This window comes from Oncorhynchus tshawytscha, linkage group LG09, assembly GCF_018296145.1.
Source record: "Oncorhynchus tshawytscha isolate Ot180627B linkage group LG09, Otsh_v2.0, whole genome shotgun sequence".
Classification (NCBI taxonomy): domain Eukaryota; kingdom Metazoa; phylum Chordata; class Actinopteri; order Salmoniformes; family Salmonidae; genus Oncorhynchus; species Oncorhynchus tshawytscha.
The window spans coordinates 71,106,810-71,128,727 of record NC_056437.1 but is presented as its reverse complement, the minus strand read 5'-3'; the positions used below and the strand labels follow the sequence as shown (position 1 = coordinate 71,128,727).

The 21,918-nt window shown below is 41.1% G+C and overlaps 2 protein-coding genes across 3 annotated transcripts in view; both read right to left on the bottom strand.

Moving 5' to 3' along the window:
* LOC112259180 (syntaxin-1B) overlaps window positions 1-10,788 on the bottom strand; it is a 53,228-nt gene extending 42,440 nt beyond the window's left edge. Inside the window, exon 1 of the mRNA XM_042327344.1 lies at window positions 10,489-10,788. Within this exon, the coding sequence (XP_042183278.1) occupies window positions 10,489-10,518 (30 nt within the window). The 5' untranslated portion in view covers window positions 10,519-10,788. The remainder of the gene's footprint in view (window positions 1-10,488) is intronic.
* A 6,953-nt stretch (window positions 10,789-17,741) lies between these two features.
* Window positions 17,742-21,882, bottom strand: prf1.3 (perforin 1.3). 2 transcript variants are annotated; one of them, XM_024433015.1, is made up of 4 exons: window positions 21,808-21,882; window positions 20,294-20,813; window positions 19,257-20,126; window positions 17,742-18,932 (listed from the first exon to the last, which is right to left on the bottom strand). In XM_024433015.1, exons 2-4 carry the CDS (start codon window positions 20,803-20,805, stop codon window positions 18,638-18,640), a joined length of 1,677 nt encoding a protein of 558 aa, XP_024288783.1. In that variant the 5' UTR covers window positions 20,806-20,813; window positions 21,808-21,882; the 3' UTR covers window positions 17,742-18,637. The 2 variants fall into 2 exon arrangements, with proteins under 2 accessions (XP_024288783.1, XP_024288784.1); XM_024433016.2 differs by having other exon boundaries at window positions 18,747-18,932; window positions 19,264-20,126.
* Window positions 21,883-21,918: the final 36 nt, after the last annotated feature.

Here is a 21,918-nt window from a genome sequence, read left to right as displayed (position 1 = left end):
GTTTTCTGTTGCCTTGCCAAATCCCCTTGCAGAAGACGTTATAGGGAGGAGTGAGCTGCATATTTCCTCACCTCCCCTTCCTCCTTCCATCCCTCGCCTCATGAATGAAACAGGAAGTGGGTGATCAATTACATATTCGACTTACACATAAAAGAACAGTCTGAACTATATGTAAATGAGCTTACCCACTTAAGTATAGCATCTGAAGGCTGTTTCATTGTAATTTACGTAGTTATGTCCAGACTAAAATTCAATGGCTACAACTTATTATGTAATGTGGGAGATTCAAAGCGTACTGCTACTACCACCATACCAATGTGAGATCAGCAATACTTGTAAACTAGGTCATTTAAGGATGCGAGGGGCATTGTGCTGATAGAACCAGTGATGCCACCTTTTAGAAAAATAAACACACAAATGAGGATGGATATTTGGAATGAAAGTGACAGTATGGGACAAATACATTCAAAGCTGTTTCTCATATCAGTATTTGATTGTACAGTTATAATCGTACTATCAACCCTGGATTTCCTCCCTAAATGCAGGATTCAATTGTTGTTTGTTAATTTTATTGTCAGCAATTACAATGTTGTTATAGTATGGTTTCTAAGTAAAAGGGTAGTATGAGGGCTTTACATCAGCCATAAGTAGTTTTTCACCCATCAAAATGCTTTAAGTGCTTAACTTATTCATGTACTGTAGTCTGTAGCTTTATCGATAGTTAGGCTACCTGCAGGCATGGGTTCTTGAGGATGTCAAATACACAGTACATCAATCTAAATCGATCATATAAACGTTTTGTCCTTCTGTTGTAAAACTATTTTACTCACTTTAGTGGGTGGATTGATATATCTGGGGGCACCTTTTAAATGTGTTTGTTATCAGGGTGTATGATTGCTCCACAGTGTAGTAAATAGATCTGACATTTACCCTTCACAATCCAAACCGACGTTGTATCTCCTCGCCCCCAAAAATGGCAAAACTCTGACCTCTAAAAGATCATACAACACAATCAGACCATCTGACATTCCTAGATTGTTTCCAAGACAAATTCCCCCGAGCAATAATATTCTGCACTGATAACATGGTGATCATGCAAACTGAGAGAGCAGGTGATAATCAAACTTCAATAACATCTCCCCAACATAGTGGTCCTTAAGGGGCATATTGCTGCTGAACTCTTGTCCTTCCTTTGTCCTACCATTGTGCTGAGTCATTTAAAGATGTTAGATTAAAACCATATCACGTGATGTAGTCCTTTACAATCACACTCAGGATTGAAAATGGCAGATTTGGGCACTAATAAGCTCCTAAATTGAAACAAAGTAGCTGTACAGTAACATGCTATAAATTACATCGGAGCTCTCGCTCTAAGCTTCACAGCGCTGTATGGGTTTTGACTGACAGCCGTTCTGAACTTCCCCCATCTCTCCCGCTAGTGGAAACTTTTGCAGATGTTTTGTTGTCTGAGTAAGGGAAATGCTTTAAATTAAGAGGACTCTGTGTATTTTGAAAGATGAGACATTGAGGATTATAATGAATACTGTTTTGATGTCATACAAGCAAGCCAAACACCTGTGAGTCCAAATGTGCACTTCACATTTCCATAATCACAAAACTCATGTCACATACAGTGTCAACGTTTTTGATCACTATGTTTGATGTACAGTTACAAGATGACATGATGTTATACCCCGTGTTGTTCTGAACAGAATGAGCCTATGTTTGTCTATTTTGAAGAAAATTTAAGGCGGAACACACACCTGAATGCACTCACGACTCCTTTCTACACTCAAAGAAAAAAAGGTTCCAAAAGTTTTTTTGGGCTGTCCCCATAGGAGAACCCTTTTTGGTTCCAGGTAGAACCCTTTTTGGTTCTATGCAGAACTATTTTGTGTTCCATGTAGAACCCTCTGGGGAAAGGATTATACATGGAACCCAATAGGGTTCTACCTGGAACCAAAAGGGTTCTTCAAAGGGTCTCCTATTGGGACAACCGATGAACCCTTTTTATTCAAGAGCATATGCGCACCAAAGTTACAGTCTGTTTCGCTGAATTTCCTTATGAAAGCCCTACACGGTAAGATAGTATTTTATAACGTATCTAGTCTAGCTTGGCAATAGAACAAGCTTTCAAATGATGTCCACCTGACCCAGATTGTGATTTACAATGGGATGTTTTTGGATTGTGTAAACAACAGTAATTGTTTGATGGCGAGGATGCAGGGTTGTTTTCCAATCAGAACAACTACAATTGTACTTGCTCTAGTTCCTCAACGGCACAGCTAGGAGAGCTCAAAAAAGCACTTTATAGTTGACAACTCTTCTTTGAGTCATTGAAGTGCATTGAATTGACTTAGTAACTGTGCACACTTTGGAGAGGAGTGTGGCCACTTGAATACACAAGTTAGTCCGCTCACTCGAACCCTTGTAATCTTATGTTGCACCTACCCCACATTCTCCAGGAACATTCTTATCATGATACTGAATGTATTCAGAGTATTTTCTGATGTTGTTATCAACAAACGCGGCAAAAATGACAGTAAATGTAAAATGTACATAAAATCAATAGTGTAATGTTTGGATTCAGTCTTATGTAAGGTGAACTGTTGTGTCCTAAGCTTTGGTCTAATAATTTCCCCATAATTACATTTTGCAAACCCTTTCAATGGCGGCCATGCTTATACATATGCTTTTCATATTTCTTCCGTAAGAAACATTTCAATACATCCCTATCCATATAGGTCCATTTTCACAAGTGTAAAATGTTCAATTAAAGTCTGCATTTGTGGCAAAGAGTTGGCATACACAACACTTTGGATTCCGTGTTTCAAAACGTACAAAAAACGGACTTGAATGATCATGGGCATTCAATATACAAAGAGATCTACATTCTACAGAGCTTGAACGATAGAATGATAGTCCTTGGAACGTCTTATTACTTAAAGGAGTGTGAGTCACAATACATTCCAACTGTACGGCATTGTACGCTTCCGGAGACGGCTTCATGTGGTTGGTGGTGATCTCACTTCCACCTGTGTTTAGCTTTAGATTGTGAGGTAGGCTATGAACAGAATTCCGCTAGACAGCCACATGAGCTCATCTGACTGATCAACCCGCTACTCTCTGACTTGTATGGGCACAGTCGGACACAGAATTCTCACAAAAGTAGGACGGATGCCAGAGCGAAAGTAATTATTCAGCGTGTTAATTTAGTGGCTAAAATTGTTGACGGGAGTAAGTGGTCTGGCCTGGAATGGCCAGTCAGCATGTCTTTCTTTAACCTACGTTGACATTTTAAAAATGCAAGCTATTCTTTATATAGCACATAGTAAAAACAATTGAGTAAAAGTGGAGTAGGAATTATCAGACGGTTTTTGGACTTTCTGGAACTCATTTGAAGTTATAACACCTGGGAGAAATGACTAGCTGTACTGAGGTAAACTTAACTATATCACAAAAAGGCGGGGCAGACATCCAGGTAGTTTCTATATAATAGATAAACAACATGTGACAGATTCACCAGTGTGAGATGAGTAAGACTCAAAGACAGAGACCGAGGCTGTTCCTGAGTACCCTAAGCCTACTAGACTAGGGTTAGCCTTTAACCATACCCCCAAACCCAATCCACACAAAATACATACTACACTCGGAGCAAAGGCTATTTGTTGTCCACCTCAAGTGATTTCTCCCTCCATTGTCCAGTTCATTGCCATTGAGAGGAATTTAGATGCTAAAACATGCCTCGGAGGGGTATTTGTACTGTCTAATGTGTCCACCACGTCAAGGGCACATGTACCAGTCTGTAAGTACCAGTTGGCAAACCGATCCCTCAGTCAGATGAAAGACGTCTAGCTGGAAGAAATCCGTCACATTCCCTCCTGCTATTTAATCCTGATTAGCATTTTTTTTACTACATTGTTGAACTTTTGTGTCTCTATGACTACAATTTCAGGCTTAATTACTTTTTGGGTTGACAGAGTGCAAATAAGATCCCTCTGCTTAAATGACTTTTGGAGGACTCAAAACACACATAACTCATTCAGCTTGGGTCTGCGCAACCTTGTTTATTAGGGAATAAATACAATTTAGGACCTATCTACCGGTAGTTCTAGGTTTGTGTTTGTATTGTGTGTACCACTGAAAAGCACTGTGGTTTTAAATATAGTGGCTGTCTCTGCCCTTGGTTGCATATGACCTCTCAGAACACTGCGCCCGTCCCACATCATCCCCCACTCTACCACAGACGAGCTAGACTTTAGGCTAAACCAGGAAACTCTGGCTTTTCCTGGGTCATTAATTTCCAACATGGCTGCCGTTATGACTCACCGTTTGATACAAACACATCTTTAGAATAGATAATGCACATCCTTGACCTCTCCTGGAATCTACTCTCCATCCACAAAGCATCATGCCTTAAGGAAAATACTCAACACGGAGCGACCAGTATTCTCTGGTGCAATCCGCTATTACATTGATGTGGCATGTAGTCAGGGGTGGTGCTCATACATAATGTATTACTAGCTGCGGTAATCACTCATGGGGAGTGACTATTGGATGGCCATCAAATGGAGATGCTCTGCGAAACATTTTGTGACCACATTCCTTTTGAAAACAATCCACTTAAGGATAAGAATCATTTCAAACAATGTGTTGGGGGGGTAATGATAGCCTATACATCTACTAACTGCATCAAATGCAAATTGCCACTGAGGTCTCTGATATCATTTGTTTAGCAGTGAGCATGTTGACATTTTAGGGTCAGTTAGGATTACTGTCTCCTAGAAACTTTATAGAAATGTCCTAATATGGAATTGTGTAACATAAAAGATGCATACTTCAAATAAAAGACAACATTAAAAGTAGAGGAACATTTTAACTTCAAATGTGCCAATAAAATCCTTTACAAAAGCCGCTACAAATAGATGCAAATATGTAAAATGCATTCAGTACAGCAGAACTGCTAGGCCATGGCTTTGAGACAGAACTTCCCTCACATAGATTTTAACATGCCGTTATTTACCTAAATATGATCATTTCTGAAGTACATCCAACAGAATTCAGTCATACACTTTGACCAAACCTCATTCAGCGTGTATAATACGCTAGTGTCTCTGTCCACTCCCCTGTACACAGTTCTGCTCTGCGTTTTTAAGTGGTGGTTTGTGCCATGCCCTTGTGCCATGCCCTTGACTCAATGACAGCTTAAGGCACAATAGAGGCAAGATATATCGCAAATTTCATGTGGCATAATCTTTATTACAGCTGGCAAATTGTGCTTTGCTATCATTTGTATTCTACTATCATTACACCACGTTAGCCCTATTAGCTTTAGTATAATTTTGTGCTGAGGGAGCCTTAATTAACCCTTGTTGTCAAAGGTCAAAAGGTTATAGAAGGTTCACTCGTTCATCAGCTGCTATCTGTGTTTGCTTGTATCCATTTCGATGATTGATTGTCAATAAACATAGGCTTTTGATTCAGAATAGATGGCTATAAATGTCTCCTCTTCCAGCCTAATTCTCAACAGCCTTGTACAAACACAAATACAAACAATGTCATCTTAAAGTTGTTTCATTGTTATATCACTGCAATAACAATGTTTTGCAACATTTAAGTATGGTACTGTATAATCTGAGCTAAACGTGTTGCTAACGTAGACGTGTGGGACATGTTTGTACAGGTGAATGTTTCAATATACAGTTCCTTCAAAAAGTATTCACACCCACTTTGACTTTTTCCATAGTTTGTTGTGTTAGAAAGTGGAATTAAAATGTTTGGTCGGCGATCTACACAAAATACTCTGTAATGTCAAAGTGGAAGAAAGATTCTAGCATTTATGAAAAATGTATGAAAAATAAAACACTAATATATCTGAATTAGATAAGTATTCATCCCCCTGAGACAATACATGTTAGAACCCCCTTTGACAGTGTGAGTCCTTCTGGGTAAGTCTCTAAGAGCTTTGCACACCTGGGTTGTACAATATTTGCACATTATAATTTTTTTAATTCTTCAAGCTCTGTCAAGTTGGTTGTTGATCATTGCTAGAAAGCCATTTTCAAGTCTTGCCATAGATTTTCAAGCCCGATTTAAGTCAACATTGTAAATAGGCCACTAAGGAACATTCGATGTCATCTTGGTAAGCAACTCCAGCGTAGATTTGGCCTTGTGTTTTAGGTAATTGTCCTACTGAAAGGTGGATTCGTCTCCCATTGTCTGTTGGAAAGAAGACTGAACCAGATTTTCCTCTAAGATTTTGCCTGTGCTTAGCGATATTCAATTTATTTTTATTCTAAAAAACTCTGTAGTGCTTGCCGATGACAAGCATACCCATAACATGATGCTGCCACCACCATGCTTGAAAATATGAAGAATGGTACTCAGTGATGTGTTGTGTTGAATTTGCACCAGACATTGAATTCAGGACAAAAACCTAATTTCTTTGCCACATTTTTTGCAGTATTACTTAAGTACCTTGTTGTAAACGATGCATGTTTTGAAATATTTGTATTCTATACAGGCTTCCTTCTTTTCACTCTGTCATTTAAGTTAGTATTGTGGAGTACAGTAACAACAATGTTGTTGATCCATCCTCATTTTTCTCATATCATAACCATTAAACACTGTAGCTGTTTTAAAATCCCCATTGGCCTCATGGTGAAATCCCTGAGCAGTTTCATTCCTCTCCGGCAACTGAGTTAGGAAGGACGCCTGTATCTTTGTAGTGACTGGGTGTATTGATACACCATCCAAAGCCTAATAAATGACTTCACCTCAAGGGGATATTCAGCTCAGATGTTTTTTTTTTTACACTACCATTCGGTGCCCTTCTTTGCGAGGCATTGGAAATCTGTGCTTGAAATTCACTCCTCGATTGAAGGACCTTACAGATGTGTGAATACTTATTGACTCCAGACATTTTTTTTTTTTTTACACATTTCTAAAATGTTCTACAAACAAAATTCCACTTTGACATTATGGGGTATTGTGTGTAGATCAGTGACACAAAATCTAAATGTAATCCATTTTAAATGTAGGCTGTAAAACAACTAAATGTGGAAAAAGTAAAGGGATGTGAATGCTTTCTGATGGCACTTTATATACATTACCACAGAACTCTACAGGAAAAAGCCTGTCAATGCAAATAAAGGTGTGCTGTCTAGGCCGGAGATGGAAGTCAAACAGTCCTTTCCTCTGGCGCAATCAGGGAGTTCCAGCTTGTGTCTTACTAGAATCCCTGTTTATCTGGGGTACATTGCATGGTAGGGAGGTGAATGCTGTTTTTCTCACTCTTAAACTTCCGTCATGGCATACATGTGGTGAATATGAACGCTAAATACATGTGGTGAATATGAACGCTAAATACATGTGGTGAATATGAACGCTAAATACATGTGGTGAATATGAACGCTAAATACATGTGGTGAATATGAACGCTAAATACATGTGGTGAATATGAACGCTAAATACATGTGGTGAATATGAACGCTAAATACCTGTGGTGAATATGAACGCTAAATACCTGTGGTGAATATGAACGCTAAATACCTGTGGTGAATATGAACGCTAAATACATGTGAGGCTAAATAAAGCAACACAGGGAATCGAGGCACACAAAGCTTTAAGCAAAACGACACAAAATATACAGTAACTGGAATAACAGAATGTTTTGCTAATTCTGCATTGGACACCATTATGTCACTGATATGTTATAAGCCTGTTATAAATAAGCTTACCCAGTAGGTACAAATTGGATGCATGTATTGAATGTATGGCTCTGCCAGTCAAGGCCATAAGTAAATGTTACTGATATTCAAGACAGTATAAATGACATAATGCTCTATAGACTACCAATATGAGAGCGGTTGGCAATGCTATAGGCCTATACATAAAACAGTCCAGAAGAGTATCCACTTTGCAACTAAAATGACACTTTGGCTGCATTAAGAAAGGCAGCCCAATTATGATATTTCACTAATTAGTCGTTTGACTAATCAGATCAGCTCTGAGAAAGATCTGACATGAAAAGATATGATGTAATTGGTCAGAAGACCAATAAGTGGTAAAAAAAAACAACAATATATCAGAATTGGGGTGCCTGTCGAAATGCAGCCATATAACCAATAAAAATAAAAATGCACACACACAATTTTGCACTGAATAAATGTATTGTGTCATCATGCAGAAATATTAAGGACATTGGGTGAGTGATATATTTTGGTATTGGGAGAACAAATCAATAAGGTGTGTGTGTGTCAATGACAGAAAGCAATATTAATTTTATGACATCTGTAGCCTATAATGCGTAGAAATATGTTTTAGAATAAGAAAACTATGCCTGTGCCTTTTCAACCCCCAGAATTTGGCTCAAGGTTTCAGTTTCATTTTAGGTATATGATACATAGTGCGATTGAGCTTCGATTATGTCCCTTCTTAGCAACCCCTACCCGTAATACCCAGTTTATAATCAATACAATTGGTACAGATATTGTGCAGCAACGCACGAGCGCACCCTCAAACGAAGGTCTATCAGCCGTCTCTTTGGATTACACCGGAATAGTCGGTATAGACATGGTAAATATAGCCGGCCAATCTTTTGCTCACTCACACATGTAGCACATTCGGTAAAACCCGTGCAGACACGGCTTGCTCAGAGTAGGACGATGTAGCGCGCAACGTATACGTCACTGTGATGTTGACGATTACATAAAATGTAATTATTACCCAATCATATAACATCTGTTGCCAGAATTACGTGATATTCGATCATTACAATATAACATCAACAATATTATTTTCATAGAACTTAGACTGACGGTGGTGATTATTTATCCATTTCACTTCAGATGGCATCCATTATTTCGGGTACGTGGGGTGGGGTGGGGGTGGGGGGGGGTACAAAACCATAAATTACAGGTAAAGAAATAACGAAAATCCGTCTCAGAGAGAAAGGTAATCTACAAAATGAACACGTCTAATAAACGCTCTTATGGTTCGTTTGGACATGTAAGCATCATAGCCGAGAGATTTCTGTAGCCTAGTCTCGTTGAATCTACAGTGGGCAGTGAGGCAAGTGCCTAGTGTCTGACTGAGTATGGGTCTAGCTGTGTTCAGCGTTTCAGTGGGAAGGCACAGGAGGGGGCACAGAATTCATGCAAGGTGAATCCGCTGACCATGGGCTATCTCAGGAACAGTGGCACAATCACAATCATGTGCTATAATGTTCACATCAGTATAGCCTGTATTGGCTCTACATTTGGGTATAACAATCACACACAGGCACACACACACACACGCACACGCACACACACGCTTTAGATATACGTGCAGAGCGGCAGTGAGTCCAGGCGTTTCCTCTGATATTTTATTGATCTCCAGCGGTTGTAGGTTGGGCTACGCCAAAAATGCCATGCATGCTTCGGGGCCTCATATCGATTTTATTGCCTTGTTTTTCAATTAAACCTAGACAGACAAATTGCACAAACATATGACAGTGGCTATCCTCATGGCATATATCTAGTCACCGAATGTGTTGTAAACCGGTATGAATGTGGTTTTCCAATGCAGGAAAAAAATGAAACCCTGGTGCAGATCCTGCCATAGCATGGTGTCGCCAAAGCAAACCCAATTGAACCTTACAGACGCATAGTTGGGAGAGAGCTACAATTCTGTCCTCCTTGGTTGAATTTGAGTCTAATACAAGGAATAGTGTAAACTATACCCCATTGTAGAGGCCAGTTATAACAAAATGTACAATCTCATATGACCCCCCACCCCCACTTTATTCGACCCCGTCCTACTCCTATAAAACGCTCTCTCCATCAACTATCTAGAAAAAGGTAAATCCGATCGGCTGAGGTAATTCTGAACAAATATTTCGTTCTACCAAGGGTTGAAGAACAATCGTTAACGGTGTTTGCAGGGATTGCTTGGCTAGGAGGACTATGGGCTATGATAGCTTTCATCCACTGTATTTTACCACTGTTAAGGGTAGCTGTCCATCCATATTAGCCAGCAATAAGAATTCATAAGCTTATATTGATTTGGGTGATTTCTAGCAGGAGACTATCTATGGTAGATGTGTTTGCTTTATATTATTGCCTGTCTGCCTGCCTGTAATGCTAATAGCCCTATACTATTTTCTCAAATCACTGCATTTTAACGGACCATTAATAGAGAAGTCATATTTTATCCTGCTCATATTACGTGTATGATCATCAGTGCACGCATGCGGGCACCACTAGGCTATTGACACTGATGGGAAGACACATTCGAATGCGTAAAATATAAATGAATAGCCTAAAGATATCCGCCTCTGTATTTTTGGTAAGAACCGAAACCTCACATATTTGTTATGTTTGCGGTGAAGTAGCGCTCAGCAAGGAGATGTCAGACGCTGACGCCCGATTGCGCTGAGGATTCGGAAGGGAGGAGAGTGTGGAACCAAGGGAAGAGGGCAGGAATAGTATAAATATATAAGCTTACACTTCGTAGTTCTTGTGTACGATCCTTCATTGTTTCCCCGCCGTGCTGGCTAAAATATAATCGCCTGGTTTTTTCCGCCTCGTCTTCTTATGTCCAAAGGTCCGACAATTTTATATTTTCTTCTAGTATTCAAATGAGGGGATAGCTTATGAGTCTCCCCTGTTAGCTACCTTCTCTGCCTTTTTTCCTTTTCTCTAGTCCCCCCTCTACCGTGCTTGTGCGTCCTCCTTGGCGGTGCAGTGTCGCCCCGCAGCGCGCTCCGACTCCAGCAAACGAATGCGATACGAGCGCGGTACTGATGCTGCAAAAAAAAAAAGGATGAAAAAAGAAGCGATGCGGAGGGATGGAACTCTGTGCGCACGCGCGGTCTCCCTCTCTCCATCTCTAACACTTTACCTGCTATCCCTCCCCCTCCGCCCTTTTCCCTTCGGTGTCTATCCGCAGCGCGTAATCGGTCGGCGCTCCAAGCCAACCAGTGAACTGTAGTTTGTTTTAGGTGAATTAAAATCATTTGGTGGAATTCAACCCACGCGCATGGAGACTGGGTAGGGCAACGGAAACCCCAGCCCCCCTTCCCAAAGGAGCGGTTTCCTCAAGGGGCTCAGGGTGGTCTATAGTGGCAGGCAGAAGGAAGTGAGATAATCAGAGGATGAGGTGATGTTACCCCCATTAAACACGTTTTTTCTATTTATCGGAAGCCACACACTTCAATGCACAAGAGCTCTATTTATGAGCTGTCCACCACAAACCGGCAAACGCCATCATAATGACTGGAATAGAAGTCAGCTGTAGACTAAAAGACAATGTAGCCTAATGATTTAGAGAATTCAATATCAGACTTTACTTTCTGTTTTAATATTAGGCTAATGCAGACTATTTTACTGATAGGCCTAGATTTTGAAAACCTTAACAAAATTGTATAAGGTAAAAAAAAATGTAAAAGTTATTCGATTGTTATACATCTAGACCTGCGTTCTAATAGCCTATAACCTGAGGCAAATGACATCAAAGTTGTTTCAACATTTCTTTGTTTAATTCAATTAGAATAGGCTACCATGTTAGATTTCTTTATGAGTCTACATCTTGTGTCAAAGTTATCTTATTGTATACCGTATTCAGTGGCCTTTCCCCCCAAACCAACAGAAGGAGTCATATTACTAAACATAACATGAATATTGTCTTCAACCTCGTGTTACAATTCCATTTCCTCACATGTTGACTCAATTGATCAGAGTTGTGCACTCACATTCCACATTGACAGTATCCCTGAATGGCCCCTGACTGTTTGAGCATAGCCCACAGCCAAGAAGAATCAATAAGAGCTCCTAACATTATTCAATGCCTGTATTCAAGGCAATGTATGGACTTCATGTCCTAATAATGCAATGTCCTCATTCAGTGGAATCCTTCGTCTAGCCCAGATAACCCAACCTGTGGCTTGGCATGGTCCAGTACTATCTGAAATACTTCTCAGTTTTAATTACAGTAACAGGTACTGAGGTTAGACCGAAGTTGTTAGGCTACCAATATTTACACGTGAGAAATTCAAAGGATAAACATATACTATCTACCAATGAATCAGTACCTATGTTATGCAGTGACGTCTTATATCCAGTAAGATAGTTAATAAATTGGGCCAAGGTGCAGATTCATTTCAAATAAGAATTTTATGATTGTGATGAACTCACGCTCTACTCTCATTTCCTTGGAAGTGGCAGCATGCCCAGTGACGAATTGTCTTGTACTGTATAACCCACCTTGATGTCTTCCATTTAGCTGGCATAGAGTAGAAAGAAGAAAGCAGAGATGAGGCAGGTTTAAAACATAGCTGATAGAGTGGGGGTCCATCTCACTAAAAAGGGGTTATATCCTGAAGGAGACCCCGATAGTCATTACATGTCACATATGCCTGATACACACTATAGGGGCGACCTGAACTATACCCCGCTGGCTCGGATCATTTCTTTTCACATTGTCCTGCAGAGTTAAAGTAACTATGGTGGATGTGTAACCAGTTCAGCCCAGTACAGTTTGGCTTGGCTCGGCACAGTTTGACTCAGCTCAGTTTGTCTGAGTAGGCTGAAATAGATACAGTAATGAAATCCACAGTGCACATTGCTCTGTTTTAACTGGGTAACTGGGTAACCTGTTCTTTTCCTTTCTAACAAGTTCCCAGCTGTCCTCACAAAACCAGGCCTGCTGAAAAGGACTTGGAGTTAAGGCCTACAACTGAAATAAAAAAAACATGATCTGGAGGAAGTTAAGTCAGAGATTATACCTGTCGTATACACCTCAAATATCTCTGGCAGTTTAAGTGCTCCCTTCAAGAAGTCGTAAAAACATTTCACTCCAGGAATTCATCTTTAGGATTGATTATCCTTTTCCAAATAATCATCCGTTATAATTAGAATTCTAAACTGTCATCACCAAACCCTTATGGAAAAACAACATGAATTTCATGTGAACACATGATCTTATGTGAAGTTGATGTGATAACATGTGACAATATGTAAAGCAACGTGATATCATGAAACTACACATGTGAAAACCTGATCACATGTGAAGTGTTCCAAAAACATGTTTTCGCATGATTTCACGTGAAATTTCAGGCAAAATCATGTGATTTTCCACGTGAAATATTTGAGATTTTCTGTAAAGGAATACAGGGCCAAATCCTACTGTGACTTGGTATCCATGAATAACTTGAATTCTCATGGCTACCGAAAGGAACGTTTTATATACAGTGCCTTGCGAAAGTATTCGGCCCCCTTGAACTTTGCAACCTTTTGCCACATTTCAGGCTTCAAACATAAAGATATAAAACTGTATTTTTTTGTGAAGAATCAACAACAAGTGGGACACAATCATGAAGTGGAACGACATTTATTGGATATTTCAAACTTTTTTAACAAATCAAAAACTGAAAAATTGGGCGTGCAAAATTATTCAGCCCCCTTAAGTTAATACTTTGTAGTGCCACATTTCGCTGCGATTACAGCTGTAAGTCGCTTGGGGTATGTCTCTATCAGTTTTGCACATCGAGAGACTGAAATTTTTTCCCATTCCTCCTTGCAAAACAGCTCGAGCTCAGTGAGGTTGGATGGAGAGCATTTGTGAACAGCAGTTTTCAGTTCTTTCCACAGATTCTCGATTGGATTCAGGTCTGGACTTTGACTTGGCCATTCTAACATCTGGATATGTTTATTTTTGAACCATTCCATTGTAGATTTTGCTTTATGTTTTGGATCATTGTCTTGTTGGAAGACAAATCTCCGTCCCAGTCTCAGGTCTTTTGCAGACTCCATCAGGTTTTCTTCCAGAATGGTCCTGTATTTGGCTCCATCCATCTTCCCATCAATTTTAACCATCTTCCCTGTCCCTGCTGAAGAAAAGCAGGCCCAAACCATTATGCTGCCACCACCATGTTTGACAGTGGGGATGGTGTGTTCAGGGTGATGACCTGTGTTGCTTTTACACCAAACATAACGTTTTGCATTGTTGCCAAAAAGTTCAATTTTGGTTTCATCTGACCAGAGCACCTTCTTCCACATGTTTGGTGTGTCTCCCAGGTGGCTTGTGGCAAACTTTAAACGACACTTTTTATGGATATCTTTAAGAAATGGCTTTCTTCTTGCCACTCTTCCATAAAGGCCAGATTTGTGCAATATACGACTGATTGTTGTCCTATGGACAGAGTCTCCCACCTCAGCTGTAGATCTCTGCAGTTCATCCATAGTGATCATGGGCCTCTTGGCTGCATCTCTGATCAGTCTTCTCCTTGTATGAGCTGAAAGTTTAGAGGGACGGCCAGGTCTTGGTAGATTTGCAGTGGTCTGATACTCCTTCCATTTCAATATTATCGCTTGCACAGTGCTCCTTGGGATGTTTAAAGCTTGGGAAATCTTTTTGTATCCAAATCCGGCTTTAAACTTCTTCACAACAGTATCTCGGACCTGCCTGGTGTGTTCCTTGTTCTTCATGATGCTCTCTGCGCTTTTAACGGACCTCTGAGACTATCACAGTGCAGGTGCATTTATACGGAGACTTGATTACACACAGGTGGATTGTATTTATCATCATTAGTCATTTAGATCAACATTGGATCATTCAGAGATCCTCACTGAACTTCTGGAGAGAGTTTGCTGCACTGAAAGTAAAGGGGCTGAATAATTTTGCACGCCCAATTTTTCAGTTATTGATTTGTTAAAAAAGTTTGAAATATCCAATAAATGTTGTTCCACTTCATGATTGTGTCCCACTTGTTGTTGATTCTTCACAAAAAAATACAGTTTTATATCTTTATGTTTGAAGCCTGAAATGTGGCAAAAGGTCGCAAAGTTCAAGGGGGCCGAATACTTTCGCAAGGCACTGTATATATAATTAAATGATAATTCTTCTTCTGGGGTTCTCTGCACTCACTGTGCATTGCATAAAGAGTGAAAAAAAGAAAGAAAGAAAGAAAATCAATACATATTAGTAAATAAGGTTATCCAAACAATAACTACTTCCCTAGAGCAGTAAAATAATATACAAACATATATACAGTGGGAAGAAAAAGTATGTGAATCCTTTAGAATTGCCTGGATTTCTGCATGAATTGGTCATAAAATGTTATCTGATCTTCATCTAAGTCACAACAATAGACACACACAGTCTGCTTGAACTAATAACACACAAACAATTATAATGTTTCATGTCTTTATTGAACACACTGTGTAAACATTCACAGTGCAGGTCGGGAAAAGTATGTGAACCCTTGGATTTAATAACAGGTTGACCCTCCTTTGGGAGCAATAACTTCAACCAAACGTTTTCAGTAGATACGAATCAGACCCACACAACTATCAGGAGGAATTTTGGACCATTCCTCTTTACAAAACTTTTTCAGTTCCACAATATTCTTGGGATATCTGGTGTGATATCTCTCTTGATAGTTGTCTTAAGGTCATGCCACAACATCTCAAATAAGGTTGAGGTCATGACTGACTGGGCCACTCCAGAAGGTCAGGACTGACTGGGCCACTCCAGAAGGTCAGGACTCTGACTGGGCCACTCCAGAAGGTCAGGACTGACTGGGCCACTCCAGAAGGTCAGGACTGACTGGGCCACTCCAGAAGGTCAGGACTGACTGGGCCACTCCAGAAGGTCAGGACTGACTGGGCCACTCCAGAAGGTCAGGACTGACTGGGCCACTCCAGAAGGTCAGGACTGACTGGGCCACTCCAGAAGGTCAGGACTGACTGGGCCACTCCAGAAGGTCAGGACTGACTGGGCCACTCCAGAAGGTCAGGACTGACTGGGCCACTCCAGAAGGTCATGACTGACTGGGCCACTCCAGAAGGTCAGGACTGACTGGGCCACTCCAGAAGGTCAGGACTGACTGGGCCACTCCAGAAGGTCAGGACTGACTGGGCCACTCCAGAAGGTCAGGACTGACTGGGCCACTCCAGAAGGTCATGACTGACTGGGCCACTCCAGAAGGTCAGGACTGACTGGGCCACTCCAGAAGGTCAGGACTGACTGGGCCACCCCAGAAGGTCAGGACTGACTGGGCCACTCCAGAAGGAGTATTTTCTTCTGTTCAAGCCATTCTGTTGTTGATTTACTTCTGTCTTTTGGGTTGTTGTCCTGTTGTATCACTTAACTTCTATTGAGCTTCAATTGGTGGACAGATAGCCTTACATTCTCCTGCAAAATGTCTTGATAAACTTGGGAATACATTTTTCTGTCGATGATAGTAAGCTGTCCAAGCCCTGAGACAGCAAAGCAGCCCCAAACCATGATGCTCCCTCGACCATAGTTTACAGTTCGGATGAAGTTGGTGTGCTGATGTTTTGATGTTGGTGTGCTGTGCCTTCTTTTCTCCACACATAGTGTTGTGTGTTCCTTCCAAACAACACAACTTTAATTTCATCTGTCCACAGAATATTTTGCCAGTAGCGCTGTGGAACATCCAGGTGCTCTTTTGCAAACTTCAGACGTGCAGCAATGCTTTTTTTGGACAGCAGTGGCTTCTTCCATGGTGTCCTCCCATGAACACCATTATTGTTTAGTGTTTTACGTATTGTAGACTCGTCAACAGAGATGTTAGCATCTTCCAGAGATTTCTGTAAGTCTTTAGCTGACACTCTAGGATTCTTCTTAACCTCAATGAGCATTCTGCGCTGAGCTCCAGCAGTCATCTTTGAAGGACGGCCACTCCTAAGGAGAATAGCAACAGGGCTGCACTTTCTCCATTTATAGACAGTTTGTCTTACCGTGGACTGACTTTCAGAGATACTTTTGTTACCCTTTCCAGCTTTATGCAAGGCAACAATTCTTAATCTTAGGTCTTCTGACATCTCTTTTGTTCAAGCCATGGCTCACATCAGGCAATGCTTCTTGTGAATAGAAAACTCGATCTTTGTGAGTGTTTTTTAATGGGGCAGGGTGGCTCTAACCAAAATCTCCAATTTCGTCTCATTGATTCTTCTCCAGGTTAGTTGACTCCTGACTCCAATTAGATTTTGGAGTCATAACCTAGGGGTTTGCATACTTTTCCCAGCCTACACAATGAACGTTTAAATTATGTATTCAATATAGACAAGACAAGAAAAATACAATAATTTGTGTGTTATTAGTTTAAGCACACTGTGTTTGTCTATTGTTGTGACTATTGTTGTGAATTTTATGTAAAATTTATGCAAAAATCCAGGTAATTCCAAAGGGTTCACATACTTTATACAGTATACATACACACACACACACACACACACACACACACACACACACACACACACACATACATACATACATACATACATACATACATACATACATACATACATACATACATACATACATACACACACACACACACACATACATACACACACACACATACACACACACACACACACACACACACACACACACACACACACACACACACACACACACACACACACACACACACACACACACACACACACACACACACACACACACACACACACACACACACACACACACACACACACACACACACACACACACACACACACACACACACACACACACACACACACACACACACACATACATACATACATACATACATACATACATACATACATACATACATACATACATACATACATACACATCTACCATTGACCCCAATACATGGTTTACATGAAAGTATGGGTTAACACGTGTAAATTGAGCCCACAGGTATCAAATTATTGAGTAGTTAAATAATCACTGGCACCACGATAGGTCTACTCAGTTTATTGAATGACAGTACAAGCAGAAAATAGAAAATGCAAACAAATGTGAAAGGAAAGGAACATAAACAATCAAAAAATATATAAACCCTATTCCCTATATAGTGCATTACATTTGACCAGAGCCCTATGGGCCCTGGTCAAAGGAATGCACTAGAAGTGGAATAGGATGCCATTTGCGACACATCCAGAGTCAGTGGTCTCACCCACTTCACCTGGGTGGTAATGAATCAGCAAAAGCACTTGGGTAATGTTCCTCTTCAAGCAGGCCTCAAGTAGACCTAAAATCCCTCCTTTCACATTACTTTCAATAAGTTTTTTTGTGTCACAGTTATACGAGTAATACTGAAACCCCAACTATTTGGATGTATCAGACATTACATAGAATTGTGCAACAAAAAATACACAAAAAAAGGTCAATATTGAGAAATAATTTAGTTTTGTGACAGAAAGAAAAAATATATGAATGTAGAGGCAACCCTGAAGCAATTCATCATTTTATCGCCTTGGAAAGGAAAGACCGAGCTTGTCAACGCAAGCTAATTGGTTGACCTATCGATTTAATGCATTTAAAAAAAACTGATTTACCATTAGCCTCATGCCACAAAGGGGAAGCAGAGAGAAAACGGCAAAGGACCGTCTGGCATGGCATGTGTTGTTGCGGCCTTATGCTCCACAGAGAGTGAAGAGGAGAAAATAGTCCTATGAGGCTCAGCTGGTAAGAGCATTGGTTAGAGGTTGTCGTTTTGATTCCCGCTTGGGGTCACATATTAGAAAAATATATGCACCGTACTGTAAGTCCTTTTGGATAAAAGCATCTACCAAATGGCATATGTTATTATATTATTATAATTAAGTAAGTCAATTAACATGAGGGGCACCGTTCACAGGAAGGTCCTGTGAGAACCCTGGAAGAGGGTGGGTAACGTCTCTGTCGCTCTGTCCCAGTCATGGACGTAACTCAGCCTACCCTGGGACCCAGGTGAGGGGGCGTACTGATCACAGAAAGCTCCTTTAAGGCTGGGGCCGCAAACCACAGACAGGGAGACATAAAACGTGCCGTGTTTCAACTTGAAACTTTGGTTGACGTTCATGCCCCTTTGAGGGGTTATGGAGCCCTTTCCTAGCAGGTCATCGTTCCATCTGTTGTCGCGGTCCCACACCTCAAAGCGCAAGGTTCTGTTAGGGAACACAGAGAGTGGGTGAATGAGATAGAGCACTCTAAGTAAGAGCAGTGGTAATACACAAAATATTCACAATGCTGGCTAAATGTAATTGTTTTTCAAAAAAACATTTTTTTTACTCTTACAAGGTTTTATAGAATAGGGAGCATAATTAGCAAACTGGAAACTACCCTGGAGATCCCACCGACAAAGACACAGAGAGGCCAAAACACCCTTATCATATGTCTTGTTGCTCCACTTATTCCTTTGCACAGGATGCCTATACATAGTAACCCTCAAGAGACTATTTAACATAAAATTAAAAATAAAAAAAACTCACTGTTTACTTTTCAAATCCACTGTTCCATACTGAATCCTATAGTTCCAGTAGGGGAAGTCACTGTTCCAGATCACAGGAGTGGAATCGCCTTGCTTTCCGTAGAGGACCTTGACATAGCCATCTGTCTTAGAGAAGTAGTCGCCCCAGAGCCCCGTAGCTCGGACCACCGTCACATTCATCCTGGCCACGCCCGGTTTACTGGGGCAGCAGTTGGAGTCCACATTCCTGTGACCGCTACAGATACAGGCGCAGCCTTTGTTGCGTCTCCCTGTCTTGCAAGCAGAAGGGCAGGAGGTGGACACAGAGTTATTTTGGATGTACTCTCTGATGGCATTGCGCAGGTTGGCCTTAAGGATGTGGTTGTCTCTGGCCAGGAAATGCAGGGAGCTGAGCTGGTAGGAGACCACACCAGGGACCTTTTTCAGGGTCTTCAGCCAGGTTTTATAGCCAGACTTCTTGTCAGGGTTGAAGAGGATGTCCTCAACCTCGACGTTGCCGCCCTGCACTTCGGTGACGCGGTCCGAGAAGGTGGCTCCGAAGCTTACGCCTGTCTTCAGTTTATTGCTCAGGGACTTGCAGTACTTGGTCTCGGCACTGATCGTGACACCTTTGATGGTGCCACTGGCTTCCACCCCCAGACAGTTGCTGACAGAATGGAGGGAGAGGCCGCTCATGGCCATCTTACAGGTGCGTATGGCTGTGGTGGAGTGCACCCGGCCCCCCAGGTGCACGTTGCGGATGTAGTGGGTGCCATAGATGGAGATGAACTGGCTGTAGGCAGGGTTGGTCTTGTGAGTGTACGTGCTGGGCAGGTTTTTTAGGGAGTCATGAAACTCCTGGCTCAGAGGGGGTTGGGTTCGGATGCGAAAGCTAAGGACAGAGAGAGAGGTATGATGAATAAAAACAACTTCAACAACATGGAGAACACTGTTTTTTTCCCAGTACACAATTTATATAAATAGCTCTCAGCTTTTTTTTGTTGCTTTAACCCGCCTTAATTTACATCCTGTAGCACTAAAATCAACATTTCGACTCACGTGTAATATTTGCATTTGAATTCATGGCTGGTAAAAGAGAACTTGTCATTGGTGGAGTGGCCTCTGGCGAACATGGCAGTTTTGGAGTGTGTGCCTCCAACAGCAACCCCAGCAATGCCCTTGATTCCCAGGCCAACCTTCCAGCTGATGCTGGCAGCGTTAGTGGTCTCCTTTAGAACGGAGATGCTCGACTCGTACATCTGGCTGCTGAGGCTCCGACGACACTTCACCTTTGTGCGCCAGTCCAGTACGGAGAGCGGTAACTTCTGGACCTGGCCGGCCATCAGAGTGTTGGTGCACAAGGTGCAGTTACCGTCGTGCCCACCCACCATGAACTTCCGCACATCCACCACAAAGGCGCCGGTGGTCTGCATCTTGACGATGTTGAAACCCTCTCCGGCCAGGTTGTGGCCGGGGACGAACGGAGCCTTCTGGCAGTCGGTGAAGGAGCCAGTGTGGCAGCCGTGACACACAGGGAGGAAGAGGAGGAAGAGTAGAAGGTTGACAGGCATGGCAGGTGCTGGGAAGAGAGACATTTGGCAAAAGTGGTGTGACAAAGGCAGGGGATAGACATAGAAAGAATATCATGAGGGATTTTAGAAATAAAGTTATAAGATTTTGCAATTGCCATCCCACTGGGCAAAGACGTCACATCAACATCACAAAAACGGGTGTATTTACTACATTTGGGTGTATTAATAAAGGACAAAATCTATAAAACGTCTCAGGTCACTGTGAAAACCACACGGAAGTTCAGGCATTCCAAGATTTGTATTTCCCACATTGCCTTTAAAAGGTCACTAAAGTTAATGAATTGGAAAACAATATAACATAAATCATACATTGGATATAAGAGGAGTTACTGATGCAAACATCTTGGATTCAGATCTAAAGCCACGCAAAGGTTGACATTTAATGGGAAGAGTTTGCTGTACATACTGTATGAGAGAATCATTTTGATCAAGTATATCTTCAAATCAGTTTCGAAGTGAATATAAGTTATTTTAGAACTCATATTACTTTGAGGAGCAATTGGATTGTTATTTGATTTACTGATTTGCCATCATATCCTAAACAGGACTTTCTAGTAATAAATAAATACACGATTTAGTACTAACATTGTTTCTCTATCTCTCAATTTCTCCGTACTGTGCAACAATGATTACAGTATTCATACTCTTCACTGACTGAATGGCGCTTTCATTTGAACAGTCTTTGATCATCCAAATACTTAAACCTATATTAGGCAGTATGGTCTTTTGGACAATCAAGCTCTTTTAATTCTTTGGATTGTGATTATTTCTCTTATTAACTGTTGGAAATAGTCAAGTGAGTTAACAATAGTTCAAGGGTTCACAATAGTGACTATATGACCATCATGTAGATGATGAAAATAGAACTGAAATTCAGAATAATGTTACTTAATTTGGAATACTTTATATCAAGTGTGATGATTCATAGTGCATATAGTGCATTTTCTACAAGAGGAATGCAATCAAATTATTTGGACTCACCTTACACAGAGATGTTGGTATTTTGAGGTGAAATATATTGGACAGTAAACCTACTTATATCTTTATATACCAACATTCAGATTGGTGAATGGGGAGTGGCTAACAGAGATA